This window comes from Acanthochromis polyacanthus, chromosome 4 (genome assembly GCF_021347895.1).
Source record: "Acanthochromis polyacanthus isolate Apoly-LR-REF ecotype Palm Island chromosome 4, KAUST_Apoly_ChrSc, whole genome shotgun sequence".
Lineage (NCBI taxonomy): Eukaryota > Metazoa > Chordata > Actinopteri > Pomacentridae > Acanthochromis > Acanthochromis polyacanthus.
Window position 1 is genome coordinate 35,377,627 of NC_067116.1, and position 15,592 is coordinate 35,393,218.

The window sequence follows — 15,592 nt, forward strand, 5'->3', positions numbered from 1 at the left end:
TGCCATAGGATTATTATAATAAACAACATAAATTCCATCCAACTGAGGGGTAACCCTCTCTTTAATGCAGTTCAAATGCTGAACTACATTACCAAAGATGCCTTTCGACTCAATTCAACTATTAACTTGCAGTTTCTGGAGTTTCAGCATGTTTCTCCCTTTGAGTCTTCCCATCGGTGTTAAACGTGTTATTGTGGCTCCGAGTATTAGCACACAGGGCTGTAATTTGTGGCCTCAGAAAGCTGCCTGTCTCCTCTTGCCATTCATTCGAAACATTTATTGAATAGACCAGGGCTGGGTCGGTAGTTCCGCTTCCCCTTCGCCATAGCGGAATTATCCAAGGGCCGAGAAGATAGAAGAAAAGTTGCATTGTAAATAGTTCCAGTCCGTTTTTTACTAACTTATTTGTTCGCCGTGTGTACCGGAGGCCCCCCATGTTACAGTGGACATACTTTTAACGGATTTACGGACGTTTTCCAAACCGTCGAAGATCGTACCGGAGTCAAGTTCTATTCAAGTTTAACTAGTGTGGAATCTCCGGTGAGCTCCGCCGCTGCTGCTCCTGCGTCGTCTGCGTTAGCCCGCAAATAAAGCACATTTCAACTGCGCGGTTTGCTAATTTGCAGCCCGTCTAGTGTTGTCTAAACGGCCGCTTAGCAACGTTGACTTCTCGGTTGGGAAACCTCCGAGGCTGTTTGTCAGACACTACTAGCTGTAAGCTCTATTAGGACCACAAGAGCCAGTCTAGCTTCTCATGCTAACATAGCTTCTAAGCTAGCACATTTGTTGCCCAAGTAGTTGATGCTAGCGTTAGCCTGCTAGCCGCCCCTGTTGTTGCTCATTTGAAGGGCATTTTGAACAGACTTTAGGGTAGTAATACCATTATTTGAGAAGGTAGTAGGCTAAATGTCGGTATGTGGACGTTTTAAATATTATTAGCAAGCAAAAAATGTCCGTTTTTCATCCCTGTATGAAGTGCATTGGGAGGAGAGTAACTTTGATACTTCTTTTATTGTCATCTGGGTTCCTGGTTTAGCTTTCAGGTACTTTAGAATAAATAAAACATGTTATCACCTCAACTGTTGGTTAAGCATTACATGTTTTTTGTACAGTCAGTTCTGCTAAGCTTCAGTTGAGTCACACTTTCTTCTGCTCTATTGTTAGTTTGTTTCTACATTACGTTGTGGCACTTGATTAGGGTTCCAAATGGCAATTGTTTTTACTGTTTACCAATCTGCTGATCATTTTCTTGATTACTCGATTAGATATTTGGTCTATATATGTCAGAAAATGATGAAATTGTCATTTATTATTCCCCAAAGCCTAAGATGAGGATCTTAAATATCTTGTTTTGTCCACAACTCCAAAAGATACTCGGCTTACTGTCATAGAGGAGCTGAGACACCAGAAAACACTCCATCTAAGAAGACTAAATCAGAGAATTCAGAAAAATTACTCAAACCATTTTGTTGATTTCTACATAATGGCTGGCAGTTAACTACTGCAGCTTTACATCAAGTGCAGTAATTCTCTATGTATGTTTTTTGTTTATTTATTGATACTTCTTAATTTGACTATCAGCTTCACTGCTGTAGCACTGCAAAGTTTAACACTGTGGGACTAATAGTGACTTATTTTTGCTCTTATTCAGTTTTGCACAATTACTGAGAAGGAGTAATGAGAGTGAGAACATGTCAGAGTTTTCTTATCACCCAGTGTTTTCTTTGTTGTGGCCTAATGCAACGATAGTTTGCAATTACCAAACACTACACCCCTTTGACTAATCCGTCCACTTAAATGGCACCTTTCATTCAATTATTTTATTGCTGAAAGTAGTTCTTGATTATTAACCACCACACCCTGTTGCGTTTGAAACTTCACTGCAGTATTTTAACAATGTCTGGTTGCCTTCCAGGTTCCACTCGGTGCTTCTTTTCTCCTGTAGTGCCTGAGCACACCAGTCCCTGATGCTGATGTGAGTGCTGCCTCCCTCCCTCCCTCACTGTTTACCACCCTCTCCATCCTCACCTGCTGTGTTCCTCTGCCTGGTTAGCCCTGCGAGGCTCGTGACAACCTCCTAGCAATGTGTGATAACGGAGACCCCGAGGATAAGCCCCCTGCCCCTCCGGTCAGGATGAGCAGCACCATCTTCAGCACCGGCTCTGGCAAAGACTCACTCTCAGCCAACCACAGCTCTAAACCACTGCCTTCTGTGCCTGAGGAGAGGAAACCTCGCAATAAGATCATCTCAATCTTCTCTGGGGCTGAAAAAGGTGAGGCAAAGAGTTTGGTAATGTTTAGAGTTGATAGCTGAAGTCATTGTGAAGAATAGAAGTGTTTAAAGTCTAGAGTTTGTAATCAGTGTTGTCATTTTTAGTTACATTAAAGATTTGGTTACTTTCAGGTGGTAGGAAGAAAGATCGGGACAAAGAGCGACCAGAAATCTCACCGCCGTCAGATTTTGAACACACCATACATGTTGGGTTTGATGCTGTAACAGGGGAGTTCACGGTGAGTTTTAATCATTTGGTCATGGAGATTTTTTTTCCTTTCACTGACTCCTGCTTTTTAACCAAAACGCATCATTGCTTGCACCATCTGACACATTTTGTTTTCTGTTTCATACACAGGGTATGCCGGAGCAATGGGCTCGACTACTCCAGACCTCAAACATCACCAAGTCAGAGCAGAAGAAAAACCCACAGGCTGTGCTTGATGTTCTTAAGTTCTACGACTCAACAGGCAACGGTCGCCAGAAGTACCTCAGCTTCTCATCCTCTGGTGAGACACAAAGGAAGAGAGTGGATTTATGTGTTTGGTGATGTTATGAAGTGGCCCAGTAGTGTAATGAGTATAGACGGTTACGTATTAGCCTTGAAATGAAACCTATTTGAAAAGACCGAGTTTAATGCATGACTGCAGCTTATTAATAACTTCTTTTTTGTGTTTTTAATTTACAGAAAAAGAGGCATTCACTCCAGGGCCTCAGTCTGTAAGTATCTCAAGACCTTTGAAAATGTTGTTTAAATTGTTCCATGTTTTGTCGAATAAAGGTTAACAAACTTTGCTGTGACTTTGAATTAGCCCGTCAAAAAAGGCACAGAACCCTCATCTCCGAACATCAAAGACATTGATGACGACGACGACGATGAAACTCCTCCTCCTGTTGTTGCACCAAGACCAGAACACACAAAGAGTGTAAGTCACAGTTAGCTTTATGACGTCATCATTTTTTAAGTTCTTTCTAAATTGTTTATCTTTTACTTTTTGTGTACTGATCGTATATATTGATATATTTTTGTTGTTTTGGAATGTTGTACAGGTATATACCCGCTCTGTTATTGACCCCATACCTGCACCCAGCACATGTCCGGATGGAGATACCGCCTCCAAGGCTGCAGACAGACAGAAGAAGAAGGGCAAGATGTCGGATGAGGAGATCATGGACAAACTGAGTAAGTTATTAATTCAGCAATTTAGATATTGTTGCCGTGTCATTCACCATTTTCTTCACACGTCATTGTAATCTGACTTACAGGAACCATAGTAAGCATCGGGGATCCCAAGAAGAAGTACACCAGATATGAAAAAATTGGTCAGGGGTGAGTGCAGAGCAACCATTTCCATGTAAAACCTGTGATAGGGTTTATACGTTGTTTGCATAGTACATGTGCAATCAAAAAGATGACTGTACCTGATTTAAATTTGGACACTACCCCCTTCAAAGTAGTGACCCTATGCGGCAATACACTGCTCCTAGTGCTTCTGCTATATTTGGTACACTCCCTGGAAATCCCATTCTGTAAGTGCAACGAGCTCCATATGCGATGCGTTCAGGTTCTCCTTTGCTATGTGAAAATAGCAACCCTTTAACTTGAATTTCATTTTGGGCAGTGGGAAGAAGTTGCAGGGATCCAGATTTGGCAAGTAAAGTCTGTAGAGAGCAATGATTATGTTGATACGGGCCAAAAAAAATGAGGTCATGCATTGTCATGATGTAACACCCAGATGCTATCATACCACATTTCAGGTGGTTTGCGCCAAATGTTCTCCTTTAGGACATTCCAGTAGAATTCAGTCTTGAAATTTGACTCTGGGGGAAGAATTCAGTTTTCTCAACCGTGTCAGTGTTGAGTAAAAGAGCATCCTCTTGGCTGCACTTCTGACCTGATGCAGCTTCTTTGGTCTTTGACTGCAAAAACTGTTTAGTCTTTTGGTGTTAGCCATGGATTCAACTCTTGTGAGCAGTGATGATGCTTACGCTTGTTGACCGAGCTGTTTGTACATGTTGACCAAGTGTTGCTTCTGCAAGTCCACGGCCACAGAGCAAATGTTCACCTGCAAGTGATTGCAAAACCATTTGTAGCTATAGTCAAGATGTTGATCACACAACATCACGTTAAATCATAACTCACAAGAGTTACTGTTTGCACCATTTATCCGCAACAGGAACAAGACCCAGACTTCTTCATCACACCCTGTATATGTAGGTGCTAGTAGTAGTAACAGGTTTTTTTTCATGGAACTTAGTTTGACATTTAATAGTAGGAAGAACATAGCATAATTAATTATGAGGATACCTGACAAGACCAGAGCCATTGTTCATGTTATCAGGTACCTTTTCTAAAGTAGCAAGGCAGATCTGCTTGTGAAAACGACATATAGCACTATTACTATACTAATGTGACCTTAATTTTTTTCAACAAAACCTAGTTATTGTTTTCAGATTAACTTTTGAAAATCTAAAATCCAACCATGATATACTCACACATGATGTTGATATAGATTTCATTAGATATTGTCTGACTTAAACAGATTGTCTTCCTCGCAGTTGTTCCAGTGTTTTTCAGTCCTAAATATATAGACAAAGCCTCGTGTCATGTAGTTCAGATGAAGTACACTTTTGGGGCATTTACCTTATTGAGTGAAATGAAACATTACTTATAACCTCATTGTTTATATGTGCATATGCCCAGTCCAATTTGAGGGGCTTGTTTGTTAAAACAAGTATTAAAAGTCATCCCACTCTTTTCACAGGGCATCAGGAACAGTATTCACAGCCATTGATGTCGCCACAGGACAGGAGGTAAACACTGACTGAGTACTGAATTAGGTTATGTAGAAACAACATAAGGGAAACACAACAAGTGGAACTGTGCAACTTTTGCCTCTCAGCTGTCTTGTGACAATTACGAAATAATGTTAAAACATACTGTAATGGTAGCAAAATTAAAGAAGTGTACTTCAGTTAGTGGAAGTGAACTGTGCTATCAGATATCTATTTAAAGTCAGCTAACATTAGCCGTTAGAGCCAGCAGGTCATATAAGAGCAAGTAACGTTGCATCAGCAAACCCACTGAGTGCATTAGACTGAGCAAGGTGCAATTTATTGTTTGTGAATTCACATTATTTGTATGAGAAATACTTTTTAAAAGATTCAATTTCACAAAGTATAGTAATGTTTAAATAGTTTGGGTCAAGAAAAAAGTATAAATATATTATACCTCCACTAAATCTGTGACATTTTACAGGTCGCCATTAAACAGATCAACCTACAAAAGCAGCCGAAGAAAGAACTCATTATCAATGAGATACTTGTAATGAAGGAGCTGAAGAACCCCAACATTGTCAACTTTTTAGACAGGTGAGAGCGAAAGTAAACCTGTAGCTTGTTAAATCCTTAGAAGTATACCATGTAATGATGATTGTAATGTGTTTAAAGTCATCACAAATGGGTTTTATGTAGAGTATGTTGTTTTTATCTACATCTGTCTGTCAGTTTCCTGATGGGGGAGGAGCTGTTTGTAGTGATGGAATATCTGGCTGGTGGCTCGCTGACAGATGTAGTTACAGAGACCTGTATGGATGAGGCCCAGATAGCTGCTGTCTGCCGGGAGGTACGACACACTTTATACCAAGATTCCCACTTTATGTGAAAGCTGAAACAAATGCCTTTATTTGCAACCACTCCTCCCTCTTGTCTCCATATCTGCAGTGTTTACAAGCTTTGGACTTCCTGCATGCGAACCAGGTCATCCACAGAGACATCAAAAGTGACAATGTGTTGCTTGGGATGGACGGTTCAGTCAAGCTGAGTAAGTCTTTTGCTGCTGTTATCAGCTACCAGCCGCAGCCCGATGGACTTGGATCACTATGTGCTTTCACTGTAACTATGTATTTACTCGTTTCTTTGTCTTCGACAGCCGATTTCGGCTTCTGTGCCCAGATCACTCCAGAGCAGAGCAAACGTAGCACCATGGTCGGCACGCCTTACTGGATGGCTCCTGAAGTGGTGACCAGGAAGGCTTATGGGCCGAAAGTAGACATTTGGTCGCTGGGTATAATGGCCATTGAGATGGTTGAAGGAGAGCCTCCCTACCTGAATGAGAACCCACTACGAGTGAGTACACTCATGCTTCTTGGTTCAGAAAACTTCAGTATTAAGTGGACCAGCATGAGTTTATCTGCTGTTTGACATAAAACTTTGCACATAAATCATTGTTCAGTGCTGCAATAGTCTCAAATTTCTAAATGATTAGTAATTAAGTTGCTGAAAATGGGATCAGTGGTTTGTGTCTGTCAGACTTTGGAATAGTCGTAGAACAACTGCAAGCCTTCAACTTTCATGAGTCAACACAAAAGCAGGACAAAACGCTCTGCAGAATTTTTCCTGTTCTTCACAGGCACTGACAGCATGAAAAGCAGAAGCTGGTCTATAAACAGCTGACTTGTTAGTTGAAGTCATCAGTGCATAGTATTTCTGTCTTGTTTGTTTTCTCGATTAGTCTGTAGCTGCTGTAAATTGAATTTGTGGTTGTATACAAATGTTATTGTAGCAAGCAACTTTTTAGTGCTAAATAATTAGTGGGCCACAAAAGGGCTGGGTGATATAACTGAAAAAATGATCACGATAAAACGGTTAATATCAGTTGATATTGATAATTATTGAGAATTTTAATGACATAATTTGAATGTTGTTTAAGGTGGTGTTAACCACTTTACCCTGTTCATCAATTTCAGCGGTGTCAACACAGCCATGAAAAACACACAAATACTTTTACAGACATACTTAAAAAAGGATAAAGGAACCGTCACACTTGGAAAAGCATTAAATAAAGCTGCAGACTGGCCTGCCTTGCGTGACTTTCACAAAAGCTATGGGGAGACCAACAAAAAGTTAGCAGGCTTCATTATTAAGGGATACAATAGGCTGTTCATGTACCTGAGAGGTAGCAGATTTGGGTTTGTTCATGTCACCAAACTTGCCGTTTTCTTTCTGTGCTTTAGGGCTAGTTAGCATTTAATGCATTTAAGTGAAACTATCAAACAATAGTCTTATTGCTGCTGATTAAGTGTCAGCTGCTTGTAAATATTGCCGTTGTTTTATCATCCAGGCCTATCCCACATAATCTCGTATTGACTGTGCCCTCTTAGTCTTTTCACATTATATTTTACAAACCTCACCACTTTCACTGGAATGTGCTCAGGCAATAGTTGAAACTTTATGGCAGCTGTTTGAATGCAGCAATTGGACGTGGTGGTTTGTATCGCTTTCACAGCATGAATAAAATGCATTTCACATTTCTTACTTTACTCAGTTTGTCTCATTTCACTTGCTGAAAGTGTGTTGTCTAACAGAACTACATCTCACAGTTGTGTTTTTCTTTTTTTCTGTCTCTTTTCTCTTCCCCTTTGTTCAGGCATTATACCTGATTGCCACAAATGGCACGCCCGAGCTTCAGAACCCTGAGAAGCTGTCTCCAGTTTTCAGAGATTTTCTCAACCGTTGCCTGGAAATGGATGTGGAGAAACGAGGTGGAGGCAAAGAGCTCCTGCAGGTTAAAAAACTCTCCCAGCTGTTGCTTTCTTTTTCATTCAGCTATCCAGTGTAACTCCAGTTAACTCTTCCTGCTCCTCTCATTTTTTTCAGCATCCGTTCCTGAAGCTGGCGAAGCCTCTCTCCAGTCTCACACCTCTCATCCTGGCAGCCAAGGAAGCAATGAAGGGCAATCGTTAGCTGATGAAACTAGCTACCCTGCCTTCCCATGCTGTGCACAGATATGTGCCAACCATTTAGATTTCGTGCCAGACAATAGGCTGAGAGTGACTCGCCACTCTTGATGCACCAGCCTTATAAGCCCTGACAAACCTCACTGTGAAGAAGACCAAAAATCTAGAGCACAACCCCACCGCTGTCCATATGAACTCTATTCACACTCAGACGTCAGAAGACAAGTCAAACTAAAGTGCTTAGTTTCAGAGTCAGGCATAGTTAATTTTGTACATCACATCTCCTGGTGACAGTTTAGGGCTAGGCTTGTATTTAACTTGGAATGAAGAAGACGCCTAGTTCTATTTAGTTTTTTTAATCAACTGCCTTAAACAAATGCAAAATGTTGCCTAATGTATTGTTGATTGTGTCAGTGTCTCTTTTCCCATGATTTTTACTACCTTTGAAATTGACCTTTTCAGTGTGTCGGTGTCTTAGTTATTTTGATACTTGAATTTCATGTTTGTCCCCCTTCTTGTTATATAATGTGTCTCATTCAATGAACACTTGCTATTTCCACATCGACCCATGTTGTATGGACATTTCTCTTACCGGTTTTATAGGAAACATTTCAGCGCATTGATCATCATGGAGGTGTGCTGTGATTGTGTTGTTCTACAGTTGTCACTCCTGACAGATCTACTGTACCAGTTGTTACCCCCCTGTACCATTAGTCTCCTGATACCAGAGGCGCACCTTACAGGCAAAATTAAAATGTTAGATTGACAGGGTTTATACTTTCTTCTCTATTGTTGTTATTAAAAATGAGTATTGTATGTTGATCTCTGTCCTTTGTGTTCTTCCGGACTAAACAGATGTGCTTTTCCCATGTGTATATTGTGTACTTAGTAGTTAGTTTGAGAAGAAGGAAACTAATCATAGCCATATCATGCTGGTTAGCTGTCGAAGGCTGGTGGAGACAATTTGTTTCTCTTTTTTTTTTTGTTTTTCATTTTGGACAACTAACAACTTTGTCTGCGCACTCAAATAAATGCAACTGTTTTTGCTTTTGTGATTTGGGTGTGAATGTGATTGATATGCAGTTACGTCACTTTTGTTTTGTAAAGCCGCAGAGTTTGATATTAGATTAGTATAAATACTTAAATAGAGCATTGATGACATTTTCTATTTTAACTGTTTGCTGCAGAATCTAAAGATATTTATTTACAGTCAGTGTTGGCTTTGTTAATATAACTAAAGTTTAACAGTGCAGATACAGCTTAAACGTGTAGATTGTAAATTAGCAAACAGCTCCTCAAATACAATTTTATTTTATAGTCGGTAAGTTTGCAATGCTTTTATTCTGGAGGATTGAAGCGGCGGGACTCAGGTGACGCCAGCCACTGTTAACATCCGGACGAAGCTGAAAATTAGGGTTTTTGTTGTTGTTGTTATTGTGTGACGTTTATATATAATGGCGGCCCAGCTGAAAGACAAAGAAGCTTATCAAAGACTGAACTTTCTGTACCAGGTAGGAAAAGATTTTAATTTAGTCGCTGTCTGGATGCTAACGACAGAAACCACACGGCTAACGTGCTAACTATTGAGCTAAGCTAGTTGCACTCAACTATGTTTTGTCTCTGCAGGCTGCTCATTGTGTTTTATCTGAAAACCCCAACAACGTGGAGCTGGCTCGGTTCTACTGCTTCACACAGAAGACGATTGCCAGACGTTTAGTTCTCAGACAGTAAGTTCAGTCAATCAAAACGCTGGTCTGGTAATGTTGGAGGTTTTATCATAAGTGAGTTTGCTGCACTTGCTTGTACAGCAACAAGTTTGTTTTTTTATCAGTCATGGGGTCGCATAGCTGAAATTCAGTGAATCTGTTACAGGCTAGTTGAATTTTATGTCAATATGAGAGTTAAGAAATCAAAGCGTGGTACACTCAGGTTTCTTATTTTGCAGTTGATGTTCCAAATCATTTGATGTACATAGACTAATACAGGTACAATAAACATTTTGTTCAATACAGTGAACAAAGCTCAAAACAGACCAAAAGAAAATGCTTCAGCATATCTGTGGAAAAAAGTTTTACCCACTGGCAAATCCTATGTAGTATATTTATGATTTCAGAACTGAAATTTCTGTCTATGTATGATAATTTACCTATAATTATCTTTTCATTGCCACCAATTGCAGTACTTTGATAGTTGCTCTAAAAATGATTGGGTCATGTTCTGTAAAGCATTTATATGCGCAATAATATCACTTTCCTCATGTGAAACAAAAAAAATGTACCACATAAAAACACTCAGTATAACTTTACTTAATGGATCAAACTTTTACCATAAAGTAACATCCTGTTGTTTAGAGCTCAGGATTCAATTCTGTAACTAATGATTTAACTGTATTTCATCAACTGTACTCTGTGTGGGACAGCTTATCTGAGGAGAAAACGTACACGGTGTTATTTGCTGTTATATCATGGCCTATCCTGTCATCATTTTTAGTATAAATGAATAAAGTTACTATTATGTTGTGCGTAAATGTGCGCACCTCTCTTGCTTTGGAGATGCTCATATGGATCCTGCTGCGGCATAAGGAGAAACCAGTGTTTTTTGTGTTGATAGCCACAGACAGGATGATGAAGTTGAAACATATTGAAAAAACTAAAATGTCCATGGTCTATTTCATTTCAGAGACCCATCAGTAAAGAGAACATTATGCAAGAAGTGCAGCTCGTTGCTCATCCCAGGTGTAACTGCGACAACAAGACAACGAAGTAAGCTAGTCGGTCATTTCCCCTGTAACCTTGCATTGCATGTTTTTAGTCAATTCCTGTGTGTATGTGCTTCAGAAATAGATAATAAAATAATATTTTTGTTGATTTTATTTCCTAAGGAAAAAAGAACAAGACTCGCTTTACTGTGATGAGGTGTCTCAGCTGTGGCCAGAGCAAGAGCTTACTGAACAATCCTGATTACTGTTTATGGGTCGACCGACCTGAAGCTCAGCTGGAGCAGCAAAAGCAGCCAGGTGACCAACCTCAAATTATAAGTTCTGCCAACACCCTTGATCTGTGACAGGATTCCTAAACCTTGTCTTTGATCGTAGCCCGATTGTTTGTCTTTGAGGCTCTTATCAGAGTGACATTATGTGACATTCCACATTTGCCTTTGATGATGTTTTCGACCAAAACAGGCAACTTAATCCTAAATTATACTCCCTTGTGGACATGCACACAGCTGCAGACACCACCAATGTGTAGTTGTTGTCATGCCACTTTCTAGTGGTAAAGCTTGTGTCTGTAGTTATTGCTATTATACAAATCTGTGTCAGTGTGTTCCATGTATGTAAATTACTGCTGAGGATTTGCGCTTCTGCCATTGTAGCAAATTCACAGGAACAAATTGTGGGCTGCAAGCAGAGGCCCACCCAGACTCTTGCAGACTTTTGGAGAAACTTGCGTCACATGGACACTGTTTCACCTTCATATACTTACTTAAAAGTTTAGCACTGGCCTTATGATCTGCCCACAGGTTTATTTAAGATATTAAACAGAGGTCTTCCTCAGGTCCCCAGAAGTAAAACTGCCAAGTCTAAATTAGATAAGATGTACAGTTTTCGAGACATTTAAAGAACAGGGAAAGATTTTCCTCTGTTTATTAATGAAATACACCACTTGTACAGAACATGGTTCATAATACTTCGAAGTTCAGTAAATTTTCAGATTTCACCTTTCAGCTGCAAGAACAACTAAAACTGCACAAATCTGATACTAATTACATACTTTCTTTCTACAGATCCAGGATCGTCTACTAAAAATCAGCCAAAAGATGCAGAGCCTGATAAGTCACAGTCTTCTAAACCCAGTGCTGCTCAGAGTTCTGCCAGTACTTAGCAGCAACGGTTCCTCTCGCCTTCGTTTGAAATGTGAAGGACTGATTGTTGATTTATTTATTTTTTTTGTATGAAATATTGTGCAGCCTTATTATGAAACACATATCCATAATCTGAGGAAGTTATGTGATGATATTTATAATGCAACTTGTCTTCAGTTTACTTCATTGGCCCATATTCCTGTCTTTAACAGTCGCTTTCTTGATGCTACCACCTGGTGGCCAATATATGGCGTCATGCACATGTAGGAGATAGTGGGTTTGTTCCATTGGATAACACTTCAGTCATGGTTTCATTGAAAACAGGAGGCAAGAAAGGAACTATTAAATAGATTTTTGTTGTGGTTTTTTTTTTTTATCTGAAATATTCACATTTTCCACACAACTTTGTGAAATTGAATTAAACATATTTTGGGCATTGAACACTGTTTATCAAGTTTAGATTTTTTGAAATACAGATCATCTTTCACTTTTTCTTCTTCTCTGCTTTGTCTCCTTTTGGCACTCTGAAGCGTGTCTTCTGGAAATATAGAAGGTTCTTGGCAAAAAACCTCGGGATATGACCCATGTACAAGAGAAGAGCCAGGGTCATGCCTGGAAAAAAGATAAATCCAATTACATTTAGCAGACACTGTAAACTCTGTCTTCAGAAGAACTGACTGCTGATGCACAAATATTTAGTTTAATGTAATTCACCAATGAGTGGGCCCAGCCAGTAGACGACTGAATACTGTGTGAGGGTAGATCCTGGACAGTGGAAGGTGAGTCCATACGCCAGCGATGGATTAATGTAAGCTGAGGTGTAGCCTCTGGCTGCAGAAAAAAATGGTCACGTAAAGTTTATGTTAGTTGCTTTTAGTTACACTGGTTAAAGACTCTTTGAAGACCACAGAAGCAGATGCAAAAGTCTAATTTTTTGGTAGGAAAAATATAATAGGAAGCACATTTTATATGTTCTTGTAAAGAAGAAAGCCTGTGTGTGGTGTCTGTGATTAAATACAATGGTTTTTAATGAATTAAGGATAAAGAAGGGGCCACTTCAACTAACACTTACCTGTATGGGTAAAGAATGTGAGGAGGACAGCGATCAGGGGAATCCGGATCAAAGCTGATCTCCGCTGTAGGTTCAGGTAGATCAGGTGAAGAATGAATGCACAGACAAACTCAGTGAAAAAGCCCTGAAGCACAGAGACCAGCAGAGATGAGCTGCACTCTGCTGCCATCAGGTTTTTGATCATGTGCATGTCTGTCAGCTCCAGTTTCCAGTAGTACACAGCTGCAAGAAGGGCCAGGTGAGCCCCAGCAAACTGGGCTGTAACAGCCAGCAGGGTGGGCAGAGTGGAGGCCTCGAGCTGCAGGAACTTCTGCAAGACCAGGCTGGGATTCCCTGACGCAGCACCACAGATGACACCGTGGGTCAGCAGCAGCCCAAACAGCATAGTCACCGCCACATCAGGACCCAAGGCCCCGGCCCACTGACCCACCTCCACAATGGTCTGCACCTCCAGCCAACATGCCACCAGCATGAAAGAGGAGGCAAACTCTGAAATGAAGCTGAACCGTGGCCATTTTCTAAGGAGTGTTCGAACTGAGGCTGCGAAAATCACAACAGCCACAAAGTATCCGAGAGATGCGTTCAGTCCGGACATGGCTCAGACCGGGTGTCCTCTTCTGTATCTCCTTTGAAAAGGGGAATCAATGAGGGCTTGACTTAACAACTTTTGGTGTTTGACAACGTGGCGCATGCACAGACATATTTCTTATCAGAGACACGTCAGGTTAACCCCCAACCACCTGCCAAAATACACATGGGCTTTTGCAAGGTCATGTGAGGAAGCTGACATTCATTCAGTTTGTTACTGTATTACAGCTGTGGTTAAATTGGGAAAATGTGCTTTAAGTCTTTTTACTGATACTAAATAGCTAGATGTCTGGTCTTTTGTCTTACATGACTTACTCTGGTGTAACCACTGTGCATCCATATGGAATCTGTAGTAGTAAATCAAACAAATTCAGTAGTCGTGTGTAAAAGTGGAGCAAGATAGTTTAATGATAATATAGAATAACTTGTGCAAAGTATGAAAAATTGTAAGTTAAATACTGAACTATATACCTATATAAATAGACTGCGCAAAAGTATATGAACTATTGTTTAGCCTAGGACACTGTGCACAGTGTGGAAGTGTGTTTTTACAGATGTTTCTATATTCGGTGCACAAAACAGGAAGCTCCCATAAAATCAATGTGAAATGTTATAGTTTGTGTTAGGCATGCTAATATTTGCCAATTAGCACTAAACTGAAAATGCAGCTGAGGCTGATGAGAATGCTGTCATTTGAAATCAAAAAGCAATGAACAAAATCTATTGTTGACCAAATGGTGGCACTGAAGTAATTATTGAAATTAATTCTGGGAGGAACAGGAACCAAATTCCATGGCAAGCAATTCTATAATTTGGAGATATTTAATCCAATCCACAATTAAGGTATGAGAAAAATAAATCAAGGATCACAAAAGACAGGATACACTGTGAGGAAAATGTGAATTTCATACCAATCCATCAAGTAGACGCTGAGATATACAAGACACACTTTAGAGTAATTTGACCAAATCACAAAACTTTCACCAGCTGGTGCTGCTAGAATAAAAATTCAAGCATCAACAAAGTGTATATGTAGCGCAAGTTTCACATGTAAAGACCTTTCCTGTTTTTGAAGGAGGTGGACAAAGGATCTCTCTTTTGACCATGTGAACAATAATGTCCTCCAGCCTGATACCTGATGCTCTGATCTTTAGTTGCTGTCCGGAGGATTTGGAGGTTTTGGCAGCAGCCTCTCAGAAAGACCAGTCTCAACCTGGTGTCTGGTTCACGCTGCTGTGTTGTCTGTTTATCCTGGCACAGTGGACAGTTTACTGGTCAGGATGCTGGATGATGTCCCACAATGACTCCATAGGCTGATGCTGGTTCTGACCGAAGTCCTTATCTGCAGCTTCATTGTCTTTGCAGAGGACTTCACATTTCTGACATCAGAGGGGCCTTTGTTTTGGACCTTTTTTTTTTGAAAATGCATAGAAATCTATTACATCTATTATGTTGCTTTTTAGCAGACCCCTTGACACCCAAATTACTGGAGTTTGCTTTTCTTTGACACAATGACAAAATTAAATGTGATCATGAGAACATATTTCTTTTGCTGCATGTGTTAAATATGCATGTTTTGCCTCCATCTTGTGGCTGAATAGCAAACAGGGCACCATGTGTGCTGCTGTTTGTTACATGCAACTGCTGTTGTGACACATCTACTTTTCAATATAAATAATGCACCCATAAAACTTCTAATGTTTAGTGAGAGCATGGCTGTAGTTTCCATTTGAATATTGGGAGGGACAAAATAAGCAGGGGGTCTGGGAGTTCTCATCTCAGGAAACTTTGAACATATAACATAATTTCCTGCATAATGATGTATTTTTATGCAACTATTTGTGCCTTTTCTGCGTCTATTCATGATGGTAATATATTCATTTATGTGAAGGAAAACACAAAATTTAGAAGGTTTTATCCTTTACGGACAGTCTGCAAATGTTTACTGTCCTTGAGAGTTTCTCCATCTTATTCATAATGCTGGTTGATCAAGTTGGACCACATGTAATATTCTTCTTGGTCATTTTTTTGTCCTTTAGCTCAGTGTGATACCAAGCTATC

General features: G+C 40.0%; 3 protein-coding genes across 4 annotated transcripts; 2 read left to right on the top strand and 1 right to left on the bottom strand.

The window, feature by feature from the left end:
• Positions 1–171: 171 nt before the first annotated feature.
• pak2b (p21 protein (Cdc42/Rac)-activated kinase 2b) lies at positions 172–9,065 on the top strand. 2 transcript variants are annotated; one of them, XM_022216512.2, is made up of 16 exons: positions 172–540; positions 1,916–1,975; positions 2,054–2,273; positions 2,405–2,511; positions 2,631–2,781; positions 2,961–2,992; positions 3,085–3,198; positions 3,323–3,455; positions 3,539–3,602; positions 5,038–5,086; positions 5,532–5,644; positions 5,780–5,897; positions 5,996–6,095; positions 6,204–6,400; positions 7,701–7,838; positions 7,931–9,065. In XM_022216512.2, the coding sequence occupies exons 3-16, from the start codon at positions 2,084–2,086 to the stop codon at positions 8,015–8,017; spliced, it is 1,593 nt and encodes a 530-aa protein (XP_022072204.1). In that variant the 5' UTR covers positions 172–540; positions 1,916–1,975; positions 2,054–2,083; the 3' UTR covers positions 8,018–9,065. The 2 variants fall into 2 exon arrangements, with proteins under 2 accessions (XP_022072204.1, XP_051803402.1); XM_051947442.1 differs by having other exon boundaries at positions 172–371; positions 1,916–2,273.
• Positions 9,066–9,366: 301 nt separating this feature from the next.
• On the top strand, positions 9,367–12,363 carry rpp21 (ribonuclease P 21 subunit). Its single transcript, XM_022216517.2, has 5 exons — positions 9,367–9,521; positions 9,637–9,737; positions 10,690–10,772; positions 10,892–11,026; positions 11,794–12,363. The coding sequence occupies exons 1-5, from the start codon at positions 9,465–9,467 to the stop codon at positions 11,889–11,891; spliced, it is 474 nt and encodes a 157-aa protein (XP_022072209.1). The 5' UTR covers positions 9,367–9,464; the 3' UTR covers positions 11,892–12,363.
• Positions 12,201–13,844, bottom strand: aqp12 (aquaporin 12). Its single transcript, XM_022216516.2, has 3 exons — positions 12,944–13,844; positions 12,586–12,702; positions 12,201–12,483 (listed from the first exon to the last, which is right to left on the bottom strand). The coding sequence occupies exons 1-3, from the start codon at positions 13,536–13,538 to the stop codon at positions 12,356–12,358; spliced, it is 840 nt and encodes a 279-aa protein (XP_022072208.1). The 5' UTR covers positions 13,539–13,844; the 3' UTR covers positions 12,201–12,355.
• Positions 13,845–15,592: the final 1,748 nt, after the last annotated feature.

Excerpts from the sequence above, each read along its gene's own strand:
- pak2b (XM_022216512.2), top strand. The coding sequence starts at position 2,084 with ATGTGTGATAACGGAGACCCCGAGGATAAGCCCCCTGCCCCTCCGGTC. Across the intron at positions 2,274-2,404 it reads CTTCTCTGGGGCTGAAAAAG|GTGGTAGGAAGAAAGATCGG; the intron begins GTGAGGCAAAGA and ends GGTTACTTTCAG. Across the intron at positions 3,456-3,538 it reads GGAGATCATGGACAAACTGA|GAACCATAGTAAGCATCGGG; the intron begins GTAAGTTATTAA and ends TCTGACTTACAG.
- rpp21 (XM_022216517.2), top strand. The coding sequence starts at position 9,465 with ATGGCGGCCCAGCTGAAAGACAAAGAAGCTTATCAAAGACTGAACTTT. Across the intron at positions 9,738-10,689 it reads AGACGTTTAGTTCTCAGACA|AGACCCATCAGTAAAGAGAA; the intron begins GTAAGTTCAGTC and ends ATTTCATTTCAG. Across the intron at positions 11,027-11,793 it reads GGAGCAGCAAAAGCAGCCAG|ATCCAGGATCGTCTACTAAA; the intron begins GTGACCAACCTC and ends TTCTTTCTACAG.
- aqp12 (XM_022216516.2), bottom strand. The coding sequence starts at position 13,538 with ATGTCCGGACTGAACGCATCTCTCGGATACTTTGTGGCTGTTGTGATT. Across the intron at positions 12,703-12,943 it reads CACATTCTTTACCCATACAG|CCAGAGGCTACACCTCAGCT; the intron begins GTAAGTGTTAGT and ends TTTTTTCTGCAG. Across the intron at positions 12,484-12,585 it reads CTGGCTGGGCCCACTCATTG|GCATGACCCTGGCTCTTCTC; the intron begins GTGAATTACATT and ends TCTTTTTTCCAG.